This window comes from Ambystoma mexicanum, chromosome 2p, assembly GCF_040938575.1.
Source record: "Ambystoma mexicanum isolate Mex_15411 chromosome 2p, UKY_AmexF1_1, whole genome shotgun sequence".
Lineage (NCBI taxonomy): Eukaryota > Metazoa > Chordata > Amphibia > Caudata > Ambystomatidae > Ambystoma > Ambystoma mexicanum.
The window spans coordinates 1,060,536,814-1,060,564,699 of NC_090923.1; the positions used below are offsets into that span (position 1 = coordinate 1,060,536,814).

General features: G+C 48.4%; 1 protein-coding gene across 8 annotated transcripts in view; it reads left to right on the forward strand.

Annotated features, from left to right (window-relative positions):
* DPF2 (double PHD fingers 2) overlaps positions 1–27,886 on the forward strand; it is a 763,557-nt gene that overhangs the window by 250,932 nt on the left and 484,739 nt on the right. For 4 of the 8 annotated variants that reach the window (XM_069644977.1, XM_069644981.1, XM_069644978.1 and 1 more), the window contains exon 4: positions 26,546–26,751. In XM_069644977.1, the coding sequence (XP_069501078.1) occupies positions 26,546–26,751 (206 nt within the window). The remainder of the gene's footprint in view (positions 1–26,545; positions 26,752–27,886) is intronic. The other 4 variants (XM_069644979.1, XM_069644983.1, XM_069644980.1 and 1 more) reach the window with 1 other exon arrangement.

Consider the following 27,886-nt stretch of genomic DNA (forward strand, 5'->3'; position numbering starts at 1 on the left):
CACAGAGCCACCAAATTGCCGCACTTGAACCTGCAACTGAAGTGGACTCGACTGCCGAAGTTTGGTCTAGAGTGCGCCTGAGGGTCGGTGAGTAATCGCAACCCTAACCCGTAGCCTCTAGCGCCTAAATCCATTTTCTACACACGAGTGGCCCCTAGAGGCCCCTCTCCTTTCCACTACTAGTGTGAACTATTCCCAACTCTTGAAATCAACTCTGCCCTCAAGTGGAGGCCCTCCTCAAATAGCGGGCACCTATTCACCTCACCCACATTCCTGAGCTGCTAAAGACCCTTGAAGAGACCCCGATTTGCCCATCTGCATTACCGCGTGCGCCAGCATTGCAAGTACATTTGAGCAATAGGCTCCACTCTTAGGGATTGGACTGCCTCCTAGTAAAGAGTGTTGGATGCAGAAGGGACTAAAGACTATTAGCACTGCCTGTTTCCTTCCCCTTTTAGGTTGTCGACCCATTTCGTGCATTGACCCTTTAGACCCCATTGGTCTTGTATTGTATTTAGATAGGATTGTGTTGGCTTAAAAGTATTACTGTGATTTGATGTGTGTTGAAACTCAAAGGCCTTGAAATAAATGTATTTGTAGTTTTAATATATATATATTTCTGATGTTTGTTAATCTGCTTAGAATCACATGCTGTGCATAGGTCTGACATCCAGTGGTCACTGCGGAGTATTGCATTTTGTTTTTCGTAGTCGAAAAGGGGAGGTCGACAAGGTGTGTCTGTAAAACTATCCCTATAGTGACGTGCGTTGTACCCACAATCCCTCACGCGCGTCGAGGTCCCTCAGATTGTTTTTTTCCGCCCAGCTACTGGGCGCCTTTATGCGGAGCTCCTCGAGAGACATTGCCAAATAGTTTCTTCGACCTTTGGTCGTTTGTTATTAATATCAATAACGTAGATCCCCCCCTCGACGCAGAGCCGTTTCTCCGCCGAGCAAGATCTTCGACGGAAAGACGAGCGGAGGAGATCCTTCGGGGCTGCCGAACACGTGGCATGGCCTCGCCGGCCATACACAGTAGGGAGAGTGGGGCTTTGTGGTCTTTCTTTTTTTCTTTAAGAATGCCTTTCTCTTTACCCTCCCTCTTTCGAGGTCGTAGTCACACTTATTACCCTCAGCTATGGAGAGGACGCCATTTAGGTTTTGCCCGCTTTGCAAGGGTAAATATACCTGGAAGGATAAGCACAAACGGTGCAACCGTTGCTTACCCCTCGATCACCAGGAGGACGGCTGTGCGGCCTGTAAATTACTAAAGCCCAAAACTCTAAAGGACCGCAGGGTCAAAAGGTGGGCGGCCTACGCCATGTCTAGGCCTGACTCCTCGCCCGCTGCCGCCGCCGAGTGTGACGAGGACAGTGACTACACGGCCCCCTTAACGGAGACTGTAGACCTCTCAAAGGAGCGGTCACGCTCGTCCGTCCCCGGCCCCGACAAGCCCGGCTCACGCCCATCTTATGGGGATGAACACCCCGGCGACAAGGACGCACACAGAAAAACACCAAAGCACATACCCCCAGGCACACATTCGTCGAAGACGAACACAGCCATAGCGCCAGTGGGGACGCCGGGCCCACCAACGTCTTCCACCGACCGTAAGGGTCGTCAGCCCTCCCCGCCACCGCTTCCGCGACAGGCGACCGGACACTCTAAAAATAAGGGCGCTAACACCAAAATTTCCGGCGACGCGCATCGCAAGAGCGCTCACGTTGCGACCAAGGACTCGACGACCAAGGACTCGACGGCGACCGATCCCTCGGAAGAGAGTATGATCGGCGAAAGCCTTGCGCGCATAGCATCGAAGGACGGCCAAAGACGTACGGCGAGTGCAACGCCGAAAACCGCGCACAAGGCCAAAGATACGCCGAAGGCGCCGGAAAACGGATCAGGCCCGTTCCCGACACTGACAGAAGGCCCTAGCCAGCAAGAAGGATACTCAGAAGGCGAAGGCTCTCTTTCTTTGACGTTATGGGACATAACCAGACTATTACAGGAGAAAGAAACCCCTTTTTTTTCCCCAGACCGTCCTGGACGACCTCAGTGGACCTTTGAAAGGTTCCAGAACTGTATGGACAAACTAGATAGGTTCATGTCCGTCCCAGAAGACAGGGCACCCAAGAGACCAAGGGAGGCACCCCTGGAGAGTCCAAGGGCTAAATACCAGAAGTTTTATAGCCCCATACAGGAGGACATAAACTCTTACAATCCCACTGAGGAAGACACCTTCCAAGAGGAAGATGAGTTCACCTATGTTGAGGACCAACAAGAAGAGTAAGGTTTTCACAAGGAAACTAACCTATGTGAGGAAGGATTCCAGGAAGACACAGGCGAGGTCGCCCAAATCCCTGGCAGTCACCGACTAGGTCGACTGACACAGGCAGTAGCAGTATAGTCATCGGGTCTACTGAAACTACACCAGTCAGGAACCCTTTGCCTGTCGATCAACCCACCTTCAATGCACTGCTGAAGAAGGCAGCAGCACATTTCGAGATCGAAACTGGGGAGGTCACCCCAGACACCGATTTAGTGGAGAGGATTATCAAAGAAAAACCCCCCACTAGCCAGGTTATACCCATCCTCGCCTCAGTTAAGAGACGTATTACACCTTCTCTTTCCACTCCGGCATTGGTGAGAGGGGTCAATCCAAGGATTGAGAAACTGTTCTCTCCCTCTCAATCAGACCCATTATATATTAAGGGTCACTCAATCCCCGACTCCCTGGTTGTGACCAACACCAGGAAAAGGGCAGGAGTCCCACTATCTACTAGCGAGGCACCCCCAGACAAAGAGGGGAAGAAGCTGTATGCCCTAGCCAAGAGAATCACCACCTCTGCAGCATTCTCTACCAGAATCGCCAATAATAATACCCTATTGGCAAGCTACGCTGATGCTCAATGGGCTAAGCTCAGACAGGACATCGAAGAAGCTCCTGAACCCCTAAGGACTCGTTTAATGGCTACAGTTAACGAGGGCTCTCTGGTCAATCAAAGCATCGTCAAGAATACCCTCGATGCAGCAGAGACGGCTGGCCGCACTTTGGTACAAGGAATTTTACTGAAGCGTCACATCTGGCTTTGCAATTCCGGATTTAAGGCGGAAACACAAGCGTCCCTTATTAATAAACCCATAGAGGAGTCCAACCTCTTTGGGAGAGCAGTGGATGACGCACTGGAGAACGCAAAGAAAGAATTTGATACAATAAAGACCTTAGACCAAATTTCAAGATACAGACCCCCGAGGGGACGCCGCATGACACCAGAACACCTTGCCATCCTTCTCCAAGAAGTGGACCAACTGCTGGAAAAAGGAGCCATGGAGGTCGTGCCTCTATCTCTGGTAATGGAAGGTATTTATTCAGTGTACTTCCTTGTACCCAAAAAGGATCTAACCATGCGCCCTGTATTAGATCTGCGCCCAGCGAACAAGTTTGTCAAACCCCAAAAGGTTTGTATGGTGACCTTACAGGAAGTGATCCCACTGCTATCACAGGTAGATTACATGACAACACTGGGCATGAAAGATGCATACTTTCATATTTTAATGTTGCCAGCGCACAGAAAATACCTCCGGTTCATGATAGAGGGCAAACACTAGCTACCCTTCGGCATAGCATCTGCACCAAGGGTATTCACGAAAGTACTGGCAGTGGCAGCGGCCCACCTGCACAGGTTATCCATCCCAGTATACCCTTACCTCGACGACTGGCTCATATCAGGGGAGTCCTACGAGACATGCTTCTCAAACACCCAGCAGACTTTAGACCTTTTGTTCCAACTGGGCTTCTCCATCAACGAGAAGAAGTCCAGCTTAGACCCCAGCCAAGTCAAACAATTCCTAGGGGCTCTAATTCGAACAAAGGACGGCCTCGTCTTCCCCTCCAACGAGAGGGTCCAAAACATGCTGTTTCAGATCCCCCAATATGTGGCAGGTCGAGAGGTGACGGTGCGCAAAGCGATGCGATTGCTAGGAATGATGGCGTTGTGTATTTATTTGGTACCTCACGCGCGCCTGCGCATGCGCCCAATGCAAGAGTGGCTCAACAGCCAGTGGTGTCAGGCCAGCGAACAATGGGACGATCTAGTGGTGGTCTCGCAAGCCTTGGTTCTCTCGCTAGGGTGGTGGACAAAGGAAAACCTGATAATAGGGAAACCCTTTGCCACACCCGCGGTGGAGGCCACTCTAACCACGGACGCATCCCTCACAGGATGCACCTATCCCATCAAACTACGCTCACCTCACCTATCCCATCAAACTGCTCACGGAGTGTGGACTCCGAACGTAGCATCCAAGCACATAAACCTACTGGAGCTACTGGCGGTGGTCAAAGCACTAAAAGCCTTCCAGGAACACCTACAAGGGAAGACAGTGATGGTCCTTACAGACAGCACCACAGCCATGTACTACATCAACAAGCAGGGGGGGCACCCACTCTCCAGGACTGTCCAAGCTGTCCCAGAATATATGGAAGTGGGCTCTCAGACACATGTTCCTACTGTCACAACACGTACCAGGGGAACTCAATCTGCTAGCAGACGAACTCAGCAGAGACTTCCCCCTGCCCGAAGAGTACGAATTGAAATTGCACGAAGACATCGTCTTAGATGTCTTCACGCAATGGGGATTCCCGGAAATAGACCTGTTCGCAACTCTGGAGAACTCACAATGCCAAAGTTACGCCTCCAGGTACCCACAGAACCAGTCCAAGGGGAACGGTCTGTCGATTCAATGGTCAGGGAAATTTGTTTACGCCTTTCCCGCCCGACTCCCGACTCAACAGAGTGGTGCACAAGATGCACCAGGAGCAGGTTACCATGATACTAGTGGCCCCTATGTGGGCCAGGCAGCCATGGTTCGCTCACTTGATGGAGATGTCCCTATCTCCCTCAGTGAAACTTCCCTGCCCGTACAACATGCTGTCACAGGACAAGGGCAGGACACTGCATCCATGCCCTCAGACCATGAACTTAGCAGCCTGGCTCCTGAGATCATAGAATTTGGACATCTACAACTCCCGCAGAGATGTATGGGCATCCTCAGGGAAGCCAGAAAACCTAATACTCGCCACTGCTATTCTAGCAAGTGGAAAAGATTTGTCATCTGGTGTAGAGGTAAGAGCATCAACCCGGTTGACTGCTCTCCCACAAACATTGTTCTGTACTTGACCCATTTACTGGATTCAGGTCTAGTGTTCAATTCCATCAAAGTCCACCTGGCGGCACTTTCTGCATACACCACTTCCCAACTTAGTGTTGTGGTGGAAGATACCAGTTATCAAGGCCTTCATGGAGGGGGTAAAGAGAATACACCCTCCGATAGCTAACCCAGCTCCCGGATGGGACTTAAATGTGGTACTTTCTAGACTCATGGGCCCTCCTTTTGAACCCATGCACAAGGCAACTCTTAAAGACCTCACTCTTAAGACTGCTTTCCTAATAGCTATCACCTCCATTAGGAGAGTAAGTGAACTACAGGCTCTTTCTGTTCTAGACCCCTTCGTAACAGTTCACAAGGATAAGGTGGTTCTACGCACACACCCAAGGTTTGCAACAAAATTCATCTTGAAATTCCATGTAAACCAGTCAATAGAACTACCAATGTTCTTTCAAAACCCTTCCAGCTTGGGAGAAAAAAGTCTGCATAGACTAGATGTACGCAGAGCTGTCATGTTCTACATGGAAAGAACCAGGCCACTGACAAATCAGTTTTGTCTCGGTGGCAGCAGGAAGAAAAGGAAATGCAGTCTCAAAGTCCACTATATCTAGATGGATTGTTCAATGCATCACTCTCTGTTACACTCTTGCTAAGAGGGAACTACCCTTCAAGCCAAGAGCACATTCCACTCGAGGCACTGGGGCTTCCATAGCGTTCATTGCAAATGTTCCCCTTGAGTCCATCTGCAAAGCGGCTACCTGGAGTTCTGTGCACACCTTTACAAAACACTACTGTCTAGATGCACACTCTAGATCTGACTCCCAGGTGGGACAGGCAGTATTAAGACATGTTTTCTCTACTGTTCCTTCTCATAACCCACCGCCAACTCCGGGTACTGCTCGCTAGTCTATGCACAGCATGTGATTCTAAGCAGATTAACAAACATCAGAAGACAATGCATTACTTACCGTAAAAGCATTTCTGATGGTTGTATCTGCTTAGATTCACATGCGCCCACTCTTCCTCCCCGCTCGGATGGAAGGAACATAGACATCTTTCTACATCTCTCTCTTTTCTGTACTCACTCACGTATAGGAGGCTCCCTCAGGGCAGAAAAAATACAAACAGAGGGACCTCGACGCGTGAGGGATTGTGGGTACAACGCACGTCACTATAGGGATAGTGTTACAGACACGCCTTGTCGACGTCCCCTTTTCGACTACGAAAAACAAAATAAAATACTCTGCAGTGACCACTGGATGTCAAACCTATGCACAGCATGTGAATCTAAGCCGATACAACCATCGGAAATGCTTTTACGGTAAGTAATGCATTGTCATATTTCTGAGGCTTGTGGAATCTGCTTCGATCATATGCTGTGCATAGGCCGACATCTAGTAGAAGCTGCAGAGTATTAGTTTGTTTTTCGAAACTCGAAAATGGGCGACGATACAGGGCGTGCCAGTAATACTATCCCTAGTGTGACGTCCACTGTACCCAAGATCCCTCATGCGTCTAGGATCCTCAGATTGTTTTTTTCCGCCAAACTGGTCGGAAGCATTTTGCGGAGTCCCCTGGCCTTAGCCATACTTTTGCTAAAATATTAATTTATTTACATCCTTCCCCATCCCAACGTCGAACTTTGACAGTCAACGCCGGCTGGAGAAGAAATCGACCGTCGGCTGCTGCACGACGGATTTGGGCCTCGGAAGGCCTCTGGCCTCGGCCTTGGAAGGCCTCTGGCCTCGGCCCTGCAAGTAGGGAGAGTGGGGTGTTGGACATACTCTACACTCTTGGTATGTAGGTACACCTTATACATTTCCTACACTTAACAGCCCGCTGCCTCAAGGTGCGTATGGAGGGTACCCCTTTTCAATTCTGCCCCAAGTGCAATCGCAAATACCCTTGGGTCAACAGGCACGCCACGTGCAATCTCTGCTTGCCGAGGGACCACCCCGAAGCGAACTGCAGAGCGTGTAGTAGGTTTAAACCTAAGACACTTAAGGACCGTTTGACGAAGCGTTGGGCCCACCACGCCAGGCAGGCGGCCATGGCAGCGGAGGGCGCCTTCAGCGACGGCAGCGACGCCGTACTTTCGGACGGCGAGGGCATTCCGGCGTCGAAAGACAGCCGAGCGCAGGTCCCCGACCTCGGAAGGTTGTCCGGCAGGGCGGCTATGGGGAAGACCCCCGGCGACACAAGCGCTTCACACACCACACACACCACACACACTAAACACACGAAGTCCAACCGAGACTCGACGACGTCGAGTTCTCGGAAAGAGGCACAATCAGAATGGTCCGATTCGGTGTCCTCTGGGCGTTCTCGATCGAGATCGCCGCATGACTCCAGGCAATCATCCACTCTTGTCAAGAGTGCCTTGCTCCCTAGGCTAACAGAAGTTCGATCGTCGGAGGACGAAGACGACTTCCACCCCCAGGCCGCGCTCCAGGAGTCGGAGCCTGCAGACAAGATCAGCGCGGCCCCACGCTCGAAGGAAAGGGACCCTACCCCCGATCCTCGATGCCAAGCGTCGAAAACCTCCGGAGCCACAAAAGGACAGGGAAATCACTTTTCCACTCACGGGGAGGGGGGAAAACAGCAGAAGAAGCAGCCTTTGCACTCTTCCACACCTGTGAAACACGCCACTCCCCCTAAACAGACAGACAGACAAGACCAGGTCTGCTGATATGTCTAAAACCAGCAAATCTACTCAAGATAAATCTCCGAGACTTGCTGAGAGAGTCATTCCCAGTTCCAAAAAATGGTTGAGTGAAGACATAGATAGGGTCATGTCAAGGATGTCTTCTTTGGCTGACTTTAACGATAAAAATCCAGACCATTTCCTTTCGTATGATCCACAAGGGGCGACACCCTCAGGCTCTAATGATCCTATCCCCCCCCCCCCCCCCGAGTAAGAAGCCCCGGTTTGAGACACCGATGAGGTCTACAGACCCCTTCGAGGTACAACCATACTCACGACCATACTCACTGTATCAAGGAGAGGCTTCCTTTGGTGAGGACCAAGAATTTGGCATGGTAGAAGAGCAAACCGGGACGGGCTACTATGGGGATGAGGACCAAGAAGAGGAAGACCCTGAAACCTACAGAGTAGATTCCCCGGTAGAAAACGAAGCCCCGGTTACCGACTCCCCTGTCGATAACCAACCCCTCCTAAACGAGGTTCTCGCACGTGCATCAGAACATTTCCATATTAATCCCCACGGTGTCCAGGAGGAGAGGGACTTCGCTGAGGAGTTAGTGGGAGAAAGGAGGCCTGTTGCCCAGACCATCCCTATCCTTAAGTCCATTCAGCGAAGAATAGACCCATCCCTGGTGAACCCGAACCTCATCAGAGCAGTCAATCCCAGGGTTGAAAAACTTTTCAGGGCAGCCCAGTCTGACCCTCTCTATATAGGAGGACATCTGAAGTCAGACTCCCTAGTTGTCACTAACACTCGTAGGAGGGCTGGAACACCCTCGTCATCGTCCGAAGCTCCTCCAGACAAGGAGAGCAAAAAACTATATGGTTCCGGCAGGAAAGTAGCCTCAACGTCCGCCTATCGGGCAAGGAATGCAAACTCCACCACCCTGTTGGCCAGCTACAACTGCCATCAGTGGGAAGAAGTCGCGGCACTCATAGCCACTGCTCCGGAACCTTTAAAGGGCTAGTTAGCTCGGATTTCCGCAGGGGGTAGAGCCGTGTCTGGTTGCATTTTGAAAGCAACCTTTGACGCCGCGGACAACGCAGGCAGATTGATAGCGGAAGGCACTGTTATCAAGAGACATGCGTGGTTACGGCAGTCTGGTTTTAAGGCAGAAACCCAGGCATCATTGTTGGACAAACAGGTGGAAGCCGATCTGTTTGGTAAGGCGGTTGAGGACGCACTGAAGAATGCCAAGGATGAATACAAGACACTCCAATCCCTTGGCCAGTTAACCAATAAAACCCTAACCAGAGAGGGAATAGTAATTTTCGTCGCCCACGCGGCCAAAATTCCCAGAGAGGATCTAACTATTCCCAGGGGCAGGGTACACAGTGGAACAACAGCCAACAGTCTACCCAGGGTTACGGCAGGGGTAATAGGAGAGGTTGTGGTAAAGGCAGAGGCAGCCCCAGCAAAGGAGGCGGCACGCCTCCACCAAAGCAGTGACCTCCGTTCAGGGTCCCTTCTCACGCAACCCCAGTAGGGGGACGCATTTCAAACTTCACCCAGGCTTGGGAAAGGATCACATCAGACAGATGGGTGCTGTCAACAGTATCCACAGGGTACTGTATAGAACTATTGCAGCGTCCCCGGAACCATCCTCCACGACAAAGAGTACACTCTTTAGAACATCAGAAGATTCTCCTGAAGGAGATCGCCATTCTGCTAGAAAAGGACGCGATAGAACTCGTCCCGGGACACCAGGTAAACAAGGGTATTTATTCAACTTACTTCCTTGTGCCAAAGAAAGATTTAACAATGCGCCCAGTATTGGACTTACGGCCTGACAACAAGTATGTCGAGCCCCAAAGGTTTCGTATGACCACGCTACAAGAGGTAATCCCCCTCCTAAAAAAAAGGGGGATTACATGGCAACCTTGGATATGAAAGATGCTTATTTTCATATTTCCGTGTTCCCAGCGCACAAAGTACTTGCGCTTCAAGGTAGACAGTCGCCACTGCCAATTCAAGGTACTGCCCTTCGGGATAGCTTCAGCACCAAGGGTATTCACCAAGGTACTGGCGGTGGCGGCTGCACACCTACGCAGGGAGGCAATCCCAGTGTACCCTTATCTGGATGACTGGCTCATAACGGGGGAAACCCCAGGAATTTGCAGGACAAACATTCAAAGGACTATCGACCTCCTCCACGAATTAGGCTTCTCAATCAACGAGAAGAAGTCAAGCCTGGTGCCAAGCACCTCAAAACAGTTCCTAGGAGCAATCCTAGATACTCAAGAGGGGTTGACATTTCCTTCAGAGGAAAGAATTCGGAATATACTACTGCAAATTCCGCAATATCAGTCCGGTCACCAAATAACGGTACGCAAAGCAATGCGTTTACTGGGCATGATGGCGTCATGTATTTACCTGGTCCCCCACGCGCGCCTGCCCATGCGTCCCATGCAGGAATGGTTGGCGAAACAGTGGTCTCAGGCAAGTGGTCAGTGGGACGATCTAGTGGTCGTTTCGCCAACACTAGTACAAAGCCTTCACTGGTGGACAAGAGAGAATCTTGCACAGGGAAAACCCTTTTACGATCCCAAAGTACAGGCAGTAGTCACTACCGATGCATGTCTGACGGGGTGGGGAGCTCACCATCTCCACCACACAGCTCAGGGTCTCTGGTCTCCCTCAGTGGCCAAGAACCACATCAACCTGCTAGAGCTTCTGGCAGTATTCAGAGCGCTTCAAGCGTTCGAGCCCCACCTACTAAACCGGTCAGTGCAAATCCGGACGGACAGCACAACTGCCATGTTCTACCTGAACAAGCAAGGAGGGACTCGTTTGCCAAATCTGTCCAAGCTTGCCCAGAAAATCTGGATATGGGCACTCAGACAGAACATCTTCCTGTCATCACAACATGTTCCAGGGGAGCTCAATTCCCTAGCGGATGCTCTGAGCAGAGACTCCCTCCCAGAGGAACACGAATGGGTTCTACACAGAGAGGTCGTAGAAAATATCTTCTCTCAGTGGGGTTTCCCCACTATAGACTTATTCGCCACAAGCGAAAACAGACAATGCCCAGGATTTGCATCCAGGTTCCCCCAACCAGACTCCCAAGGGAACAGCCTGTGGATGAACTGGTCAGGGATTTTTGCGTACGCTTTTCCACCAACTCCTCATCAGGAAGGTGGTGAACAAGATGAACAGAGTCGATGACGCGCGTACTAGTTGCTCCCATGTGGGCAAGACAACCGTGGTTCCCACACCTACGCAGGATGGCGGTGTGCGAGCCCATCAAACTTCCAGCCTGGTACAACCTACTGTCCCAGCACCAAGGTCAAACAGTGCATCAGCAACCCAACTCATTGAACCTGGCAGCATGGCTCCTGAGGTCATAGTTTGGACATCTCAATTTACCACAGAGGTGTATGGACATCCTAAAGGAATCTAGGAAACCAAACACAAGGCACTGTTACTTTGACAAGTGGAAGAGATTCGTTATCTGGTGCCAGAGTAGACAAGTCAACCCAGTTGATTGCACTCCTTCAACTATTGTTACATACATGCTCCACCTGCTAGACGCAGGATTGGTTTTTAACTCACAAAGTACACCTGGCAGCCCTGTCTGCATACACCACTTCCCATAACAAGGTCTCGTGGTGGAAAGTACCAGTAGTTAAAGCATTCATGGAAGGAGTAAAGAGACTTCACCCTCCTATTTCAAACCCACCACCAGGGTGGGACCTTAATGTGGTGCTATGTAAGCTCATGGGACCCCCTTTCGAGCCCATGCATAAAAGCAGTCTCAAACACCTGACTTATAAAACGGCCGCCTTAGTAGCTATTACTTCTATAAGAAGGGTCAGTGAAATTCAGGCTCTGTCAGTGCAGGATCCCTTTTTTACTGTCCATAAAGACAAACTGGTTTTACGCACACACCCTAGGTTCTCACCTAAGTTTATATCTAAATTCCACGTAAACCAGTCCATCGAGCTTCCGGCTTTCTCCCAGGACCCTCAAAGCTCGGCTGAGGTGAAACTACACACCCTAGATGTGCGTAGGGTGGTCCTCTACTATGTAAATAAGACCAGACCGCTAAGAAAAACAGATCAACTGTTTGTCTCCGTAGCTACAGACAGAGAGGGGGATCGCGTCTCTAAAGGTGCCATCTCGAAGTGGATTATTAACTGTATCCAGCTGTGTTACTCACTCTCTGAAAGAACTCTGCCTTTCACGCCAAGAGCCCACTCTACTAGAGGCATTGGGGCCACTCTGGCTTTCATTGCAAATGTACCCCTTGACACCATTTGCAAAGCAGCTACTTGGAGCTCTATTCACACTTTTACTCAGCATTACTGCATTGACACCCATTCAAAGGCAGATATACAAGTGGGACAAGCGGTTCTAAGACACTTATTTGCTCATGACCCTTCTCACATCCCACCTCCTTCTTCAGGTACTGCTCGCTAATCTATGCACAGCATGTGATCGAAGCAGATTCCACAAGCCTCAGAAGGGATACATTACTCACCGTAATCGTATTTCTGATGCTTGTATCTGCTTAGATTCACATGCGACCCACCCTTCCTCCCCTCTGAGAGAAGGCGCATGGTTGCTTGTAGTCTTACCTTTCTATCTGCTTGGATTATCTGTACTCAAGCTACTCCTCATGCTACCTCATGTCAGAAAAAATACAATCTGAGGATCCTAGACACGTGAGGGATCTTGGGTACAGTGGACGTCACACTAGGGATAGTATTACTGGCACGCCCTGTGTCGACGCCCATTTTTGAGTTTCGAAAAACCAACTGTAATACTCCGCAGCTTCCACTAGATGTCGGCCTATGCACACCATGTGAATCTAAGCAGATACAAGCATCAGAAATACGATTACGGTGAGTAATGTATCCCATATATATATATATATATATATTGCTGATGTTTGTTAATCTGCTTAGAATCACATGCTGTGCATAGGTCCGACATCCAGTGGTCACTGCGGAGTATTGCATTTTGTTTTTCGTAGTCGAAAAGGGGACGTCGACAAGGCGTGTCTGTAACACTATCCCTATAGTGACGTGTGTAGAACCCACAATCCCTCACGCGTCGAGGTCCCTCAGATTGTTTTTTTCCGCCCAGCTAATGGTCGCCTTTACGCGGAGCTCCTCGAGAGACATTGCAGATTTCATCTCCTCGACCTTTGGTCGTTTTCCTATATTAATATAGAACATATCGATCCCCCCCTCGACGCTGTTGTGAAGCTGTCTCCGCCGAGCAAGATCTTCGACAGAGGGGACGAGCGGAGGAGATCCTTCGGCGTTGCCGAACACGTGGCCTGGCCTCGCAGGCCAAACACAGTAGGGAGAGTGGGGGTCGTGGGACATCTCTAATCTTTTCTGAGAATGCCTTTCCTTTTCCCCTTCCTTTCCCTTGGGGTGGTTATCACGTTTTATTGCCTCGGCTATGGAGAGGACACCCTTTAGGTTTTGCCCGCTTTGCAAGGGCAAGTTTACTTGGAAGGACAAGCATTCACGGTGTAACCGCTGCTTGCCCCTCGATCACAATGAGGAAGGTTGCACGGCTTGTCGGCTTCTGAAGCCGAAGACTCTAAAAGACCGTAGGGTCAAAAGGTGGGCAGCCTACGCTATGTCGAAGGCCGATGCCCCACCCACCGTCAATACCTCCGACAGAGGTATTGGAACGTGATACCACGACCTCCGCTACGGAAGTCGTAAACCCCTCTAGGGAGCGCACAAGCGCTTCGTCGTCTGTCCCCCTCCCCGACGGGCTCGGCTCACGCCCTGCTTATGGGGATGAACACCCCGGCGACACTGACGCACATAAGACCACACATAAGCACACAACCCATGGCTCTTCTTTGCCAAGGGCAAAGAGAGCATCAGCGCCCAAGGAGACGCAGGTTTCACCGGCGGCCTCCTCGGACCGTTCGGGTTCGAAGCCCCTCTCGCAACCGCAGCCGCGACCAGCGACTGGGCTTTCGGCAAATAAGGGCGCCGCCCCCAAATCATCGGCCGGTGCGCATCAGCAGAAAGCGCATACCGCCGTAGAGCGTTCGACACCCATAACGTCGAAACCACAGCTCTCCGCTGACAAACGAGTCGCTGAGAGCTTGGCGAGGATCGTGGTAGCCGACGCCCACAAGCGTACGCCGAAAGACGCGTCGAGCGTTACGCAAAGTTCTAAAGACACGCCGAGAACACAGGGACAATCTCCTTCAGTCGAAGGGATTTCCAGCACACCTGAAGGCTTTTCGGAGGGCGACGGGACACTTTCCTCGACGTTATGGGAGAGGTCGAGCCGTTTTCAGCTACAAGACACCAATTTTCCCCCGCTAGACCGCTCAGGGGTACCCCATGAAACCATGGAGAGGCTCGATCTATGCATGGAAAGAATGGAGAGGTTTATGAACGCCCAAAACCCTCCCACTCCAAAGAGAATGAGAGAAGGGCCTCAGGAGGACCCCAGGGCCATAATTCCAAGATTAGGCAATCCCCACCAGGACACAGCCTCAGACTTCCACAGTGTGTACGACCTCACTGGGGAAGAACATTACTTTGAGGAAGAGGTAGAGGATGAGTTTATGGACGAGGTCCAGGAGGAAGGTCTAGAAGGCAGCCCAGACTTGGTAGGGGAAGGCTTCGGTGAAAATCCAGAAGAAGGACCTTCTCACCCCTGGCAATCACCATCAATATATTCCGACACTGATGGCCTGAACCTAAATCCTCCTGACATCTCACCTGGTAGAAACACGTCTCCCATTGACGATCAACCCACATTTAATGCCCTATTGCGTAAAGCAGCAGCACACTTCGAACTAGACACTGGGGAGCTCTCCCCTGAATTAGACTTTGTAGAAAGGGTAATTAAGGAGAAACCCCCAGTTAGTCAGACAATTCCCCTCCTTGCTTCTGTGAGGAGAAGAATCATCCCTTCGCTGTCCACACCCGCACTAATCAGAGGGGTCAATCCCAGAATTGAAAAACTTTTCACTCCTTCACCCTCAGACCCGCTGTACATCAGGGGACATTCCATTCCAGATTACCTGGTAGTAACCAACACAAGAAAGAGGGCAGGGGTACCACTTTCCACCAGTGAGGCACCACCTGACAAGGATGGCAAACGGTTATATGCCCTTGCAAAAAGGGTTACATCCTCGGCCGCCTTTTCGGCAAGAATTGCCAACAACAATTCTTTGCTCGCTAGCTATGCAGACGCGCAGTGGGCCAAACTGCGCAAAGACGCCGAAGAAGCGCCGGAACCTTTACGTACACGCCTGCTTTCAACTATTGCCGAAGGAACCCAGATCAGCCAGAGTATTGTAAAAAGATCTCTGGATGCGGCAGAGACTGCGGGACGTTCCCTTGTTCAGGGAATAGTCCTAAAACGACACGTATGGCTGCGCAACTCAGGGTTCAAACCGGAGACACAGGCGTCTTTAATAAACAAACCTGTTGAAGACTCTAACCTCTTCGGAAAAGCGGTGGATGAGGCTTTAGAGATGGCTAAAAAAGAGTTCGATACTATCAAAACTCTGGACCAAATCTCTAAGCCCTCTACCAGGCGCGGCTATGGCAACAAACGCTTTTTTCGTGGCCAACGCCAACAACAAAACCAGCAGCAACAGTACCCTGCCACCAATTTCCAGACCAATAGTGGCCAGTACAGCCAAAGAGGACAGCGCCGGGGCAAAGGAAGAGGGAGAGGGTCCACCCCCAGAGGTTCCCAAGCCCCTAACAACACCAAGTGACGCGAAGATTCGCGTCCCCTCCCATGCAACACCGGTCGGGGGCCGGATAACATCCTTTCTTCCAGCATGGGAGGGTATAACGTCAGACCGCTGGGTACTTTCCACCGTAGCCCACGGATACTGCATCGAATTCAACAGTTCCACAACATACAAACCCCCGAGGGGACGACGCATGTCACCGGAACATCTTGCCATCCTTCTACAAGAAGTACAACTACTGCTGGAAAAAGGAGCCATAGAGGACGTGCCGCTAGCTCAGGTAACGGAAGGTATTTATTCAGTGTACTTCCTTGTACCCAAAAAGGATCTAACCATGCGCCCTGTATTAGATCTGCGCCCAGCGAACAAGTTCATCAAACCCCAAAAGTTTCGTATGGTGACCTTACAGGAAGTGATCCCACTGCTTTCACAGGGAGATTACATGACAACATTGGACATGAAAGATGCATACTTTCATATTTTAATGTTGCCAGCGCACAGAAAATACCTCCGGTTCATGATAGAGGGCAAACACTACCAGTTCAGAGTGCTACCCTTCGGCATAGCATCAGCACCGAGGGTATTCACGAAGGTAGTGGCAGCGGCCCACCTGCGCAGGTTGTCCATCCCAGTTTACCCTTACCTCGACGACTGGCTCATAACAGGGGATTCTTACGAAACATGCTTTTCCAATACCCAAAAGACGGTAGACCTTTTGTTCCAGTTGGGCTTCTCCATCAACGAGAAGAAGTCCAGCCTAGACCCCAGCCAAATCAAACAATTCCTAGGGGCTCTAATTCAAACAAAGGACGGCCTCGTCTTCCCCTCCAAAGAGAGGGTCCAAAACATGTTGTTTCAGATCCCTCAATATGTGACCGGTCGAGAGGTGACGGTACGCAAAGCAATGCGCTTGCTAGGCATGATGGCGTCGTGTATTTATTTGGTACCTCACGCGCGCCTGCGCATGCGCCCAATGCAAGAGTGGCTCAACAGCCAGTGGTGTCAGGCCAGCGGACTATGGGACGACCTGGTGGTGGTCTCGCAGGCCTTAGTTCTCTCGCTACGGTGGTGGACAAGGGAAAACCTGGAAAAAGGGAAACCCTTTGCCACACCCGCGGCGGAAGCCACTCTAACCAGACGCATCCCTCACAGGATGGGGGGCTCACCTATCCCATCAAACTGCTCACGGCGAGTGGACTCCGAACGTAGCATCCAAACACATCAATCTTCTGGAGCTACTAGCGGTGTTCAAGGCGCTAAAAGCCTTCAAGGAACACCTACAAGGCAGGACAGTGATGGTCCTTACAGACAGCACCACAGCCATGTATTACATCAACAAACAGGGGGGAACCCACTCTCCAGGACTGTCCAAACTGGCCCAGAACATATGGAAGTGGGCTCTCAAACAGAATATGTTCCTTCTGTCACAACATGTACCAGGGGAACTCAATCTGCTGGCAGACAAACTCAGCAGAGATTTCCCCCTGCCCGAAGAGTACGAATGGCGACTGCACGAAGACACCGTCTTCGACGTCTTCACGCAATGGGGGTTCCCAGAAATAGACCTGTTCGCAACCCTGGAGAACTCACAATGCCAAAGTTACGCCTCCAGGTACCCCCAGAACCAATCCAAGGGGGAACGGTCTGTCGATTCAATGGTCAGGGAGATTTGTTTACGCTTTTCCCCCGACTCCCCTTCTCAACAGGGTAGTACACAAGATGCACCAGGAACAAGTAACCATGATACTGGTGGCCCCAATGTGGGCCCGACAGCCATGGTTCGCTCACTTGATGGAGATGTCTCTATCTCCCCCAGTGAAACTCCCCTGCCCGTACAACATGCTGTCACAAGACAGGGGCAGGACTCTGCATCCATGCCCCCAGAACATGAACTTAGCAGCCTGGCTCCTGAGATCATAGAATTTGGTCATCTACAGCTCCCGCAGAGATGCATGGACATCCTCAGGGAAGCCAGAAAACCTAACACTCGCCACTGCTATTCTAGCAAATGGAAGAGATTTGTCATTTGGTGCAGAGGAAAGGGCATCAACCCAATTGACTGCTCTCCCACACATATTATTCTATACCTGACCCACTTATTGGATTCATGTCTGGTGTTCAATTCCATTAAAGTCCACCTAGCGGCACTTTCTGCATACACCACTTCCCAACTCAAAGTGTCGTGGTGGAAGATCCCTGTTATAAAGGCCTTCATGGAGGGAGTAAAGAGAATACACCCCCCGATAGCTGACCCAGCTCCCGGATGGGACCTTAACGTGGTACTTACCAAACTCATGGGCGCACCATTTGAACCCATGCACAAAGCATCTCTTAAAGACCTCACCCTTAAGACTGCTTTTCTGATAGCTATCACCTCCATCAGGAGAGTAAGTGAACTACAGGCTCTTTCTGTTCTAGACCCCTTTGTTACAGTTCACAAAGATAAAGTGGTTCTACGCACTCACCCTAGGTTTGCTCCAAAATTCATCTCTAAATTCCACGTGAACCAGTCTATAGAACTACCAGCGTTCTTTCAAAATCCTTCCAACTTGGGAGAGAGGACTCTGCACACACTAGATGTCCGCAGAGCGGTCATGTTCTACATGGAAAGAACCAGACCACTGAGGAAGACTAATCAGTTCTTCGTCTCGGTGGCAGCAGGAAGAGAAGGGGATGCAGTTTCTAAGTCCACTATTTCTAGATGGATTGTTCAATGCATCACTCTCTGCTATACTCTTGCTAAGGGAGAACTGCCCTTTAGGCCAAGAGCACATTCTACTCGAGGCACGGGGGCGTCCATAGCATTCATTGCAAATGTTCCCCTTGAGTCCATCTGCAAAGCGGCTACCTGGAGTTCTGTGCACACCTTTACAAAACACTACTGTCTAGATGCACACTCTAGATCTGACTCCCAGGTGGGACAGGCAGTATTAAGACATATTTTCTCTACTGTTCCTTCTCATAACCCACCGCCAACTCCGGGTACTGCTCGCTAGTCTATGCCCAGCATGTGATTCTAAGCAGATTAACAAACATCAGAAGACAATGCATTACTTACCGTAAAAGCATTCCTGATGGTTGTATCTGCTTAGATTCACATGCGCCCACCCTGCCTCCCCGCTTGGATGGAAGGAACATAGACGTCTTCTATAATTCTCTCTTTTCCGTACTCACTCACGTCTAGAAGGCTCCCTCAGGGCAGAAAAATACAAACAGAGGGACCTCGACGCGTGAGGGATTGTGGGTACTACACACGTCACTATAGGGATAGTGTTACAGACACGCCTTGTCGACGTCCCCTTTTCGACTACGAAAAACAAAATGCAATACTCCGCAGTGACCACTGGATGTCGGACCTATGCACAGCATGTGAATCTAAGCAGATACAACCATCAGAAATGCTTTTACGGTAAGTAATGCATTGTCATATCTATATCTATATCTGAGTGGGAGTGATGTGTAAGTGTCCTTTGCTCTGTGTGTTCATTGAGGTCTTTCAGTCATCCTCACCCCTCCTGATACCTAGTCTTGACCACCACAAAGCTACCTTGATTGGTCTGGCTTGTCCAGAAGGTTACCCTGTTCCAAGAAACTAGGCAGGCCTTCTGAACCTCTGCCCACCAGGTCCGAGTTCAGAAATCCGTCTTAACACTCATCAGGTATTGGTATGTAATGCCCTGTTCTCTTTGCACGTGGACTTCAATAATGCCATTTATCTGGGTTTACCAGACTATGTCATTGGTATGGTTAAAGAAATTACAGAACATGGCGGCAAGGCTTTTAATGAAGTGCAAGAAGTACCAACACATTTCTTCTGCGATTCGCTCCCTACACTGGGTGACAGTAAAAAATCTAATCATTTTAAAAAGCGTGTGCATAGTCTTCAAATATCTGCAATACCCAAGAGCAACTCCACTGGCTATAAAGGTCAATGCCTATGTTATGGTACATTCTGCCAGTTTACGGCTGGCCCGAAGACTGAGCATGCCAATGTTGAGGAGAGGGAGCAGGCGGTCGCTCTTTCCAGGTGCAGGCTATTCGCTTTTGGAAATCCTTAACCTCCAAGTTATGGAGGGAGTTTAACCTACTTTATTGCAGGAAAAGATTGAAAACTTACCTCTTTAATCTATAATCAAGTTTACAGTACCTTGGCTGTCTCTGGTCCTCTAATTCAACTTCTGTATAGCGACTGGATACACACTGGGTGATTGTCATGCTTGACAAAAGTTCCCCATAACCACAGAGTAACCATCACACGTGCATTTAACTCTTCCTGTCTCTACCGCACAGTGATTTGACTTGGTGTAATCCACTCTGTAGGCATCTTTGTTTCCGAAAGGCAACAGCCTGCCTCTTCCTTGCGCTACAATGAACGACAATCGGAAAACCTCAATTGGCTGCACTTTCTGCATACTATGGAAAATGTTGTAATTTTAATGTGGCGAACACATGATTAAGAAAACGTTTCACAATGAACGAAGGATATCCCTAGATATGGCAAAAAGACTAAAACCTGTATAGTGGAGGAGGATAGAGACAACAAATGTATATTATTTTTACAAATGTATATTCCTGGTTGAACAGATAAAAACCTAAAACAAAATTTGAGACAAATCAAGCAACCTCAAAATAAATGAAGATCAGCAAGTATAGTGCATAAATAAAAATGACCTGTCGACCATATATGGGGGTTTTGGCTACATGGGCCTGTATCTTGTCTGGTAGGCCCTGCCTTCTTGGACAAAAGATGTGACTGTAGAGGATGATTTGTGAAAGGATCAAGATTCTGCAATGTTTTGAACCTGCTTCAGAAAACCGTGGCTAGCCTGGCCTGTTAAATCATTTGTAAAGACCAACTGCACGCCACAAATAAGTGAAAACACTCACTGTGCTCTTCAAAGTTCAATATTGTACCTTGGTCAAATGAACCAAGCAATCGCTATCTACAGTGTGTTGCCTGCCTCACTGAAATATAAGACCGAAAAGGTAGAACTGAGCCAAAGCCAGTATCGGGAGGAGCAGAGCGAAACAAGAGAAGGAAAAGACCAAAACAAGAGGGAAAAGGCAGGAAAAGAGGAAAGACCAAAAAGATTGTTTCGGTCGCTCCCTGTTCAATAGAATTTGCATCTTGTGTGTAATTGTCCCCACTTGGGGAGCATCCCAGCGCTTTTTGCTGGACTTTCAGCTTCTTGTCTGAGTGGGAACCTTTTTCCTCACATACCTATTGTCTGTGACTCTGGGATCCCTTTTTGGTTATTCTTGATGGTGTCTGCATTTCTCCATCTGTTTGTGGCATCTGTACTTTACTATTGCAGCACACAGCACCTTCTGTGCAGTGTTGCTGATAGCTCCTTGTTACCAGGATAGGGGTATACATTTTATCCTACCTATACTTTTATTTGTTGAGATCACCACACCCTAAATTATGGGGAGTGCCGAGAGGACAAAAAGTATCCATTGTCTCACTTCTCATTTAGCTTTCTTGTTGGCAACAAATTTGACTGGCTTGTGGCAGTGGATGATATTCTAACGATTTTGTGATACGTACATCGCAGGATGTATTCTCGGCTGCAGCAAGGGTGACATGGGCCCACCATTGAGCGCACAATGACTTGTCCTTACTTGATCCTTCTGCCGACCTGAGTGGAGAAGCTCCTGATCTGTCCTTTGTCTTCGACCGGTTTCCACGGGAAAGCTTGCCAGAGCCACCAGTGTGTCGGAGGACAGGAAGCAGGGAGGACATTGAAACTCCATTTCATTATCCTCCAGTATGTCTTCTTAGGAGCCTGGAGTTCCCTTTGGGACAGCCACCACCCCATGTTTGAATGTAGCATGCATGCTCAGTTGCTGTCTTCCAGTATATAAGGCAAGGGTTTTGACGCCGAAGCCACAGTCTACCTTGGAAGGATGCATGCAGCCACCTCCAGCGATCACCAGAGCGGACTGAGTGACCGCTGAAGCTCCGGCCCTCTTTTGTGTGACAGGAAAGATCAAGTCAGGACAACTTCCTCCCTTGGACTGGTGGGCATAATCAGTCTCGAGACCACCTACAGTTTGAGCCCTCCCACGACGAGCTATGACCTTCTGTGTCTGCCATCTCTGAATAACCTGGGGCCTCTGGCTCTGCTGTTGTGCATCATCTTGGCAAGTGCGGTTCTGGCTGCAAACTCGTGGGCATTTGTCTGGGCCTACAGAGACTCCATCCCGATTGTAGAAGTCCGCTTAGCTGATTTGTGGACCGAGTAAAGGAAGAAAGTCTGCTGGGTGACAACTGTTGTTGCGAAGCTTGCGTCAATCCTTCACAACCTGGTGCTGTGAATCCCTGTGACCGAGTATGACCGTCTGCTTCTGCAAAAAAGTTCTTCCTCCAGTCGCCAAGGTCTCGAGTGAGCCTTTTGCGTTTGGGTGTAAATCTTGAGAGTTGTGTAGCAAGCGCTTATGGGATAGGTAGAAGACATCTTTTGTGAATGAAGAGGGCATTCCTATCTATATGCCAGACGTGTTTAGCTGTTCTCGTCAAAGGTTTCCTCGTGTAATGAACTGTGAGATCATGTTGTTGCTGTGCTCAGAGTAATGGTGGTAGAGCGCAGAAATTGACTAAATGGGAAATTGGCAGGTTTTTATGGTGTTGTCATGTAGTGTAAAATAGTGTTCCTATTGGTAGGAATTTTGTAAGTTGTAGTGTACAATTTGAAGTCCTTACACTTGAGAATGTCCAGGTTACTGGAGTGCATGGACAATTTCAAATTTGGATTGAGGCCATTCAACCATTTCGCTAAAGTGGTCAGGTCATCAATCGTACCTTCCCATATGAGAAAGATATAATCTATATTTCTCCTCTATTGTTTTATACTGGACGTTTAGGTGTGTTCAGAGAACATAAATGAATACTCAAATGAGGCCATGTAAAGATTGGCTATACTTGGAGCAAAGGCTGCTCCCATAGCGGTCCCTTTTATTTGTAGGTAGCGCCTATTGCTTTGTGTGGGTATGACCACACCTACATCAGCATGTACTAAGATTTTGGAACATAGATCCCAAATCCAAAATGGCAACACACAAGCACATTTGGTGAAACGCTTTGAGTAAGGCCACAATGAAGATGACCTAAGATGGGTAATTGTGGACCCTATACAACCAGAATTACACAATTACAGCGCCCTTGCACGTCTAGTGAGACTTGAACAAACATTGATCTTTAGGTTAGGCACACATCGTACAGTGCTTAATTAAGAAATCCAGTGGGAGCACCTATTTTGATAAAGCTCACCTAATCTACAATGCCTTCCTATTTTTTTTCACATTTTACTATAAATATGAGGGCTTCCCTTTCATGATGGCAGCACTGCATATTATTTTGTACACACATTACATTTCCTGCCTATGTCTTCTGTTCATAAACAGAACGTACACGGGCGAGTCTCTTGCCATGGAGAATCGAACGGCATGGAGCGTGAACTCTTCCACTCAGTGTATATTTGTACATGGAATAGCTTGGCAGTATATGCCGTACTTCACCAAGATCAGCCTACGGTCACGCTTTGTATTAATTCACTGCTGCCCTTTGGTTGCTTCCAACGTGGAACATTAAATAGTAAAGAGCAGCATCGATAGTGTTGTGCCTACACGCTGACCAACTCGGTAAGCTTTCATTCTTGCCTTTATCCCACTAGTGTGTCGTGGCTGAGATTTCAGCACTTGGTACAAATGAATTGCTTACATATATGCTTTTTACAGCGGGCAAAATGGATTGCCATTTGCCCAAACCTGTGTCCTGATTGACAATGCACAAATGCTCTTACTATAATCAGTGAAGCGTAAATATAAAGATAAAGTGCCTGACATTTATATATTTGTGCTATTGGGGAGTAATTAACCAAACAATCTTTTTGGTCGCTTTCCATTTTTTAAAAACCTTTAGCCTTTTCCTTCTCGGGTGTCACCTTGCTCCTCTTGATCCTGTCTTTGGCTCTGTTCTATCTTTTCTGTCTTATGTTTCAGTGAGGCAGGCAACATACTGTGGGCAGTGATAGCTTGTTCGTACGACCAGGTACCCATTTGGGATCATCTTGAACTTTGAAGACCACAGTAAGTGCTTTCACTTGTTTTTTGGCTTTCACTTGGGTTTTACAACTGATTTAACAGGCCAGTCTAGCAACTGTTTTTTGAAACTTTTTCAAAACATTTTAACATGCAGAATCATGATCCTTTCACGGCTCACAATCTGCTACAGTCAAATCTTCTGTTCGGAAGACGACTGGGCCCATGTAGCCGAAACTTCTGTATACGGGTCGACAGTTTTAATTTGTTCATTTTTATCTATGCACTCTACTTGCTGTTCATTTATTTTGAGGTTGATTTTTCTCAGATTGTGTTAAGTTTTTGTGTTCAACTGTGAATATCTTGATACATTTGTTCAAATCATACACATTTATTTGTTGTCTATCGTCCTGCACTGTACATGTTTTATTGAGGTCTATTGTTTCAGTCTATTTGCCATATCTATGGCTATATTTTGTTCATTGTGGAAGGTGTTTGTTATTCATGTGTTCTCCACATAAAAAATTACTACATTATTCCGAGTCCTGCTTTTCCTTATAATTTACTCTTGAAAATGTACTGCAAGGGTGCAGAGGGAGGAGACTGACACACAGGTGGTGTAGTTGTTTGCTTACACCTTTATTATACCAGAAATAAAGAGAACACGTACCTCACCCTAACTCTAACAGGGTTTTCCCTACCTCAACTAACAATGCAAAGGATTCGGTTACTTGAGTGTCAACTGTACTGTCAAAAACCTACTTCTGTCCCTTCCACTAACACTTTCAGTTTAGTTGGAAGTGTATCTTTTTGGTCCAGAAGAATGTCTCCCTTCTGGACAACAGAACACACTTTATCTGAGGGAATGACTCCCTTTCACAGGTCTCGATCTCTTGCCAAGGCATGAAACAAAGTTCCACGTGGTAATGCTAAAAAGCAGTACAATTCTCAGTTCACTCTCAAAAGGTAAAGTTACAGTTCAAACATCAACATTTCTTATTGCCCATAGTTGTTTCTTCACTATTGGGTTTCTGAAGAATGCCCATCATCTCCTGATGTATGTGTGTTTCTCCCACACAAATCCAGAAGGAATGACTCCCTTCCCCTGCCCTTCCTTGGCTTTGTTCGCACACTCCCTTGGCTGTTACTTTCACAGTTAACATCAGGGGGACTGTCTCCAATCCCCTGCTCTTTCCAAGCTTTTTATCACAGTTCACAATACTAGCTGGAACGACTCCCTTCCCCTGGCCTCTTTCTACGATTTGTATATTTCTCAACGTAGATTGAATTACATTCTTATAGGTGTGGCTCCCAGACCCGAAGGATTCTCTTCTGGTATTGTGGCAGACCTGGTTCATTAACCTGCAAAGTACTGTGACTATCAAGATGACAGAGGATCCTTCCTTCTTGTTGGTGCGGGTTCCAGACCCGTATTTATTACATGTGTACAGTAGTTCAGAAGAACCATTTCACAAATACAAATCAAACTTATAAAACATCATTTTAATTCAATTATCATAACTAAACATCTCATTATTAAAATATAAATAAAAGCCTAAAACTACCACAGCCCACAGTTGCCTAAATAGACCTGTATTGCTTTACAGATTACTTTGCCACAATCTTTTTCCCAGGCTCTTTTCTCAGCCCTTCTGCCCAGGGTATGTCCACCCTTCTTATCAGGACCACTAACCTCTCTACTGTACCCACCGGCCAGGCCGCATTGGCCCCTACTTTCAGGGAGCATTGCTGTGGGCTTGGTCGGTCCTGGGACTCCCCTTTGGTCCTGGCGTGCCTGCCACGCTACAGCGGTTTCGCAGCTGCTGGTTCCCTCCCTTCTGCTCTACAAACACGGACCGCACGGTCCCTCTTCTGTCAGTTAAATCGGCTGCTTTCCAGTAGTGATAATTTCTTTTCACTTCCGACCCTCGAGCGATACTGTGTCTGCTCGCCTTGCATCCCGGTCCGCCTTGCTTCTCTCCCCTGACTTGCTTTGCTTGCGCCTCCTCCAGGGAGGGCTGAACTTCCTCTCCTATTTTCCCACTTCAGTTTTGAATGTGACTTCACCAATAGGAGTTGGGGAACCACTAGAATGTTCACTGCTGGTTCCAGGAGTGCTCTTCATGCTTTCTCATTGCATCCTTGTCTTAGTACCTGTTCTATAGTCCTCCCTTGGGTAGACTAGACTCTTCCTTGTCCCAGTGCTTATGATTTTGGCTACATGACTCATGTTCATGTGCTAACAAGGCAAGGCAAGGGTGGTGTGGGTGAGGGGGATTGGAGTGGAGTATACAGCGTTCTCCTTGGGTAGTCGTGCCTGCTCCCAGATCCATTTCCATGAGATCCTCCCACTGAGTACCAACCCCAGGGGGGACTATCAGGTAGGGGCATCACCTCCCTGGCCTCATTGGAAGGAGCTGCCTCTCGGGTAGAAGTGACTGCATGTAAAAAAGGATTGGGAATAGTTGGTGATGCAGGGTGGGGAATAAGGCCATGGACTGGTTTGTTATGGGTCTTACTGCTTACATTAGAATGTCAGCAATAAGTGTTAGCGACAGTCCCTTTTACCACCACTCGCAGCATGCAGGGCAAGGCCAGCAATATAGATGGGTTGGTAGGGTAGAGTAATGTTATTTGGGGGGGGGGGAGGCCGCCAGAAAATAACTCTTCCACACAGGTGTTTTTACCGCTGACATTTTAAACCTGCCATGTTCATATGGAATCAGACCGTGTATAAAGTGAATCTCCAAGAAATTCAGAAATCTTAGAAGTGTTTGTTACTTGAATTCAGGTATTATTTTTCTGGGTCAAGTAGAAACATGAGTATGTGATTGTGATTGAAGTGGGATCTTTCCATAGCTTGTACCTCTTCTGTTTGTGTATTGGAAGCTTGCACTGCTGTGGTTTAGGCTTCTGATCAGATTTATTTGCTTCCGCAGAGATTGACCAGACCTTGAAGAAGGAAAGCCTAACCCCACAGGATGGCAGCAGCCTGGAGGCCCTACTGCGCACTGAACCCCAGGAAAAACGTGAGATCCCCAGGGACGAGGACAGTCTGGGCGAGTTTCCCATCATGCCCAGCCGTGCGCGCAAGGTACATCTGCGCCGGGGTGTTCAGGCGTATGTTGCGCAAGGGAGCTTTATGGTAAAAACTCAATGATCTATTAACCATTCCCTCCTTTCATAACTTCTTAACTATATTCATTCTGTATCTGCAACATCCACGTTTTGTAAATATACATCCAAAAAAACACTTCTGGCAAATATGGGACCTCAGTAAATTTTCGTTGATGGCTCCCGTTAAGCGCAACTTCTTGGTTGATTAAAATGTTCATTTTTACATGTTACTCCTACACTTCTACGATGTATGTAAAATAAACTCTTCTTTATATTCCCTTTACTTTTGTGATTCTACAAATCAGAAAATCGAAATAGTTCATCCTTGGCGGTTTTTGCTCCCAAGTTATACAATCTACATTGTTGCAGCCTTATAACCGGTAGGCAGTACCTGCTGAAATTCTGCATTCCCCCTAACTCCCCCATCCATCCACCAGCCCTTCCCACCGTTTTTAGGGGAGGGGTGCAGTACTGCTACATTCATGATAACTCCTGCTGTTCAAAGAGCTCTACTCCACTGTAACATTAGAGTACCTACAATGTTCATGGCCGCCATCTTGAGTTCGTTCTATGCTGGTTTGCTTATGGGTCAATTGTGTCTGTAGAGACTTTCCATAGGTTCCACTGCAACCTCACAGTATGAATGTTGTACAGTCCTTTTGTAGGTTTTACTGGTCTATGCAGCTATTGTAGATCCTTATTGCATTTAGGGTGCTCTGAGCTATGGTTCTGCTCAGTTTCGTGTTAAATTAGAAGCACATTGCTCTACTACAAGACACAGTGCATGTTTCTACTCCTAGTTGTATTTATTTGGCTTATTAAGCGTTTTCAAACAAAGGGCTCAACATACATATACGGTACAACAATAACTGTATGAAGATTACGTGATACAAATCAAAACAAGGACACCAAAATAAGATCTTTTAAATGAGAGCCAAAGAGCGGGAACAAAGAAAGTAATCTGACAGCAAGTGGGAGTTTATTTCAATACGTAGGGACTAAGAGAGAATGGAATCTGAGCACAAGGGGGGCTGGGGACAGGCAAGATATTCTGAGAGTGCAACAGGGAAAGTAGAAAGTGAATAAAGCATAAAGATGGGCGGGTGATGGGGCAGACCATGTATGCACTTGGACTATACAAAATAAGTGAAATAAGAACGATT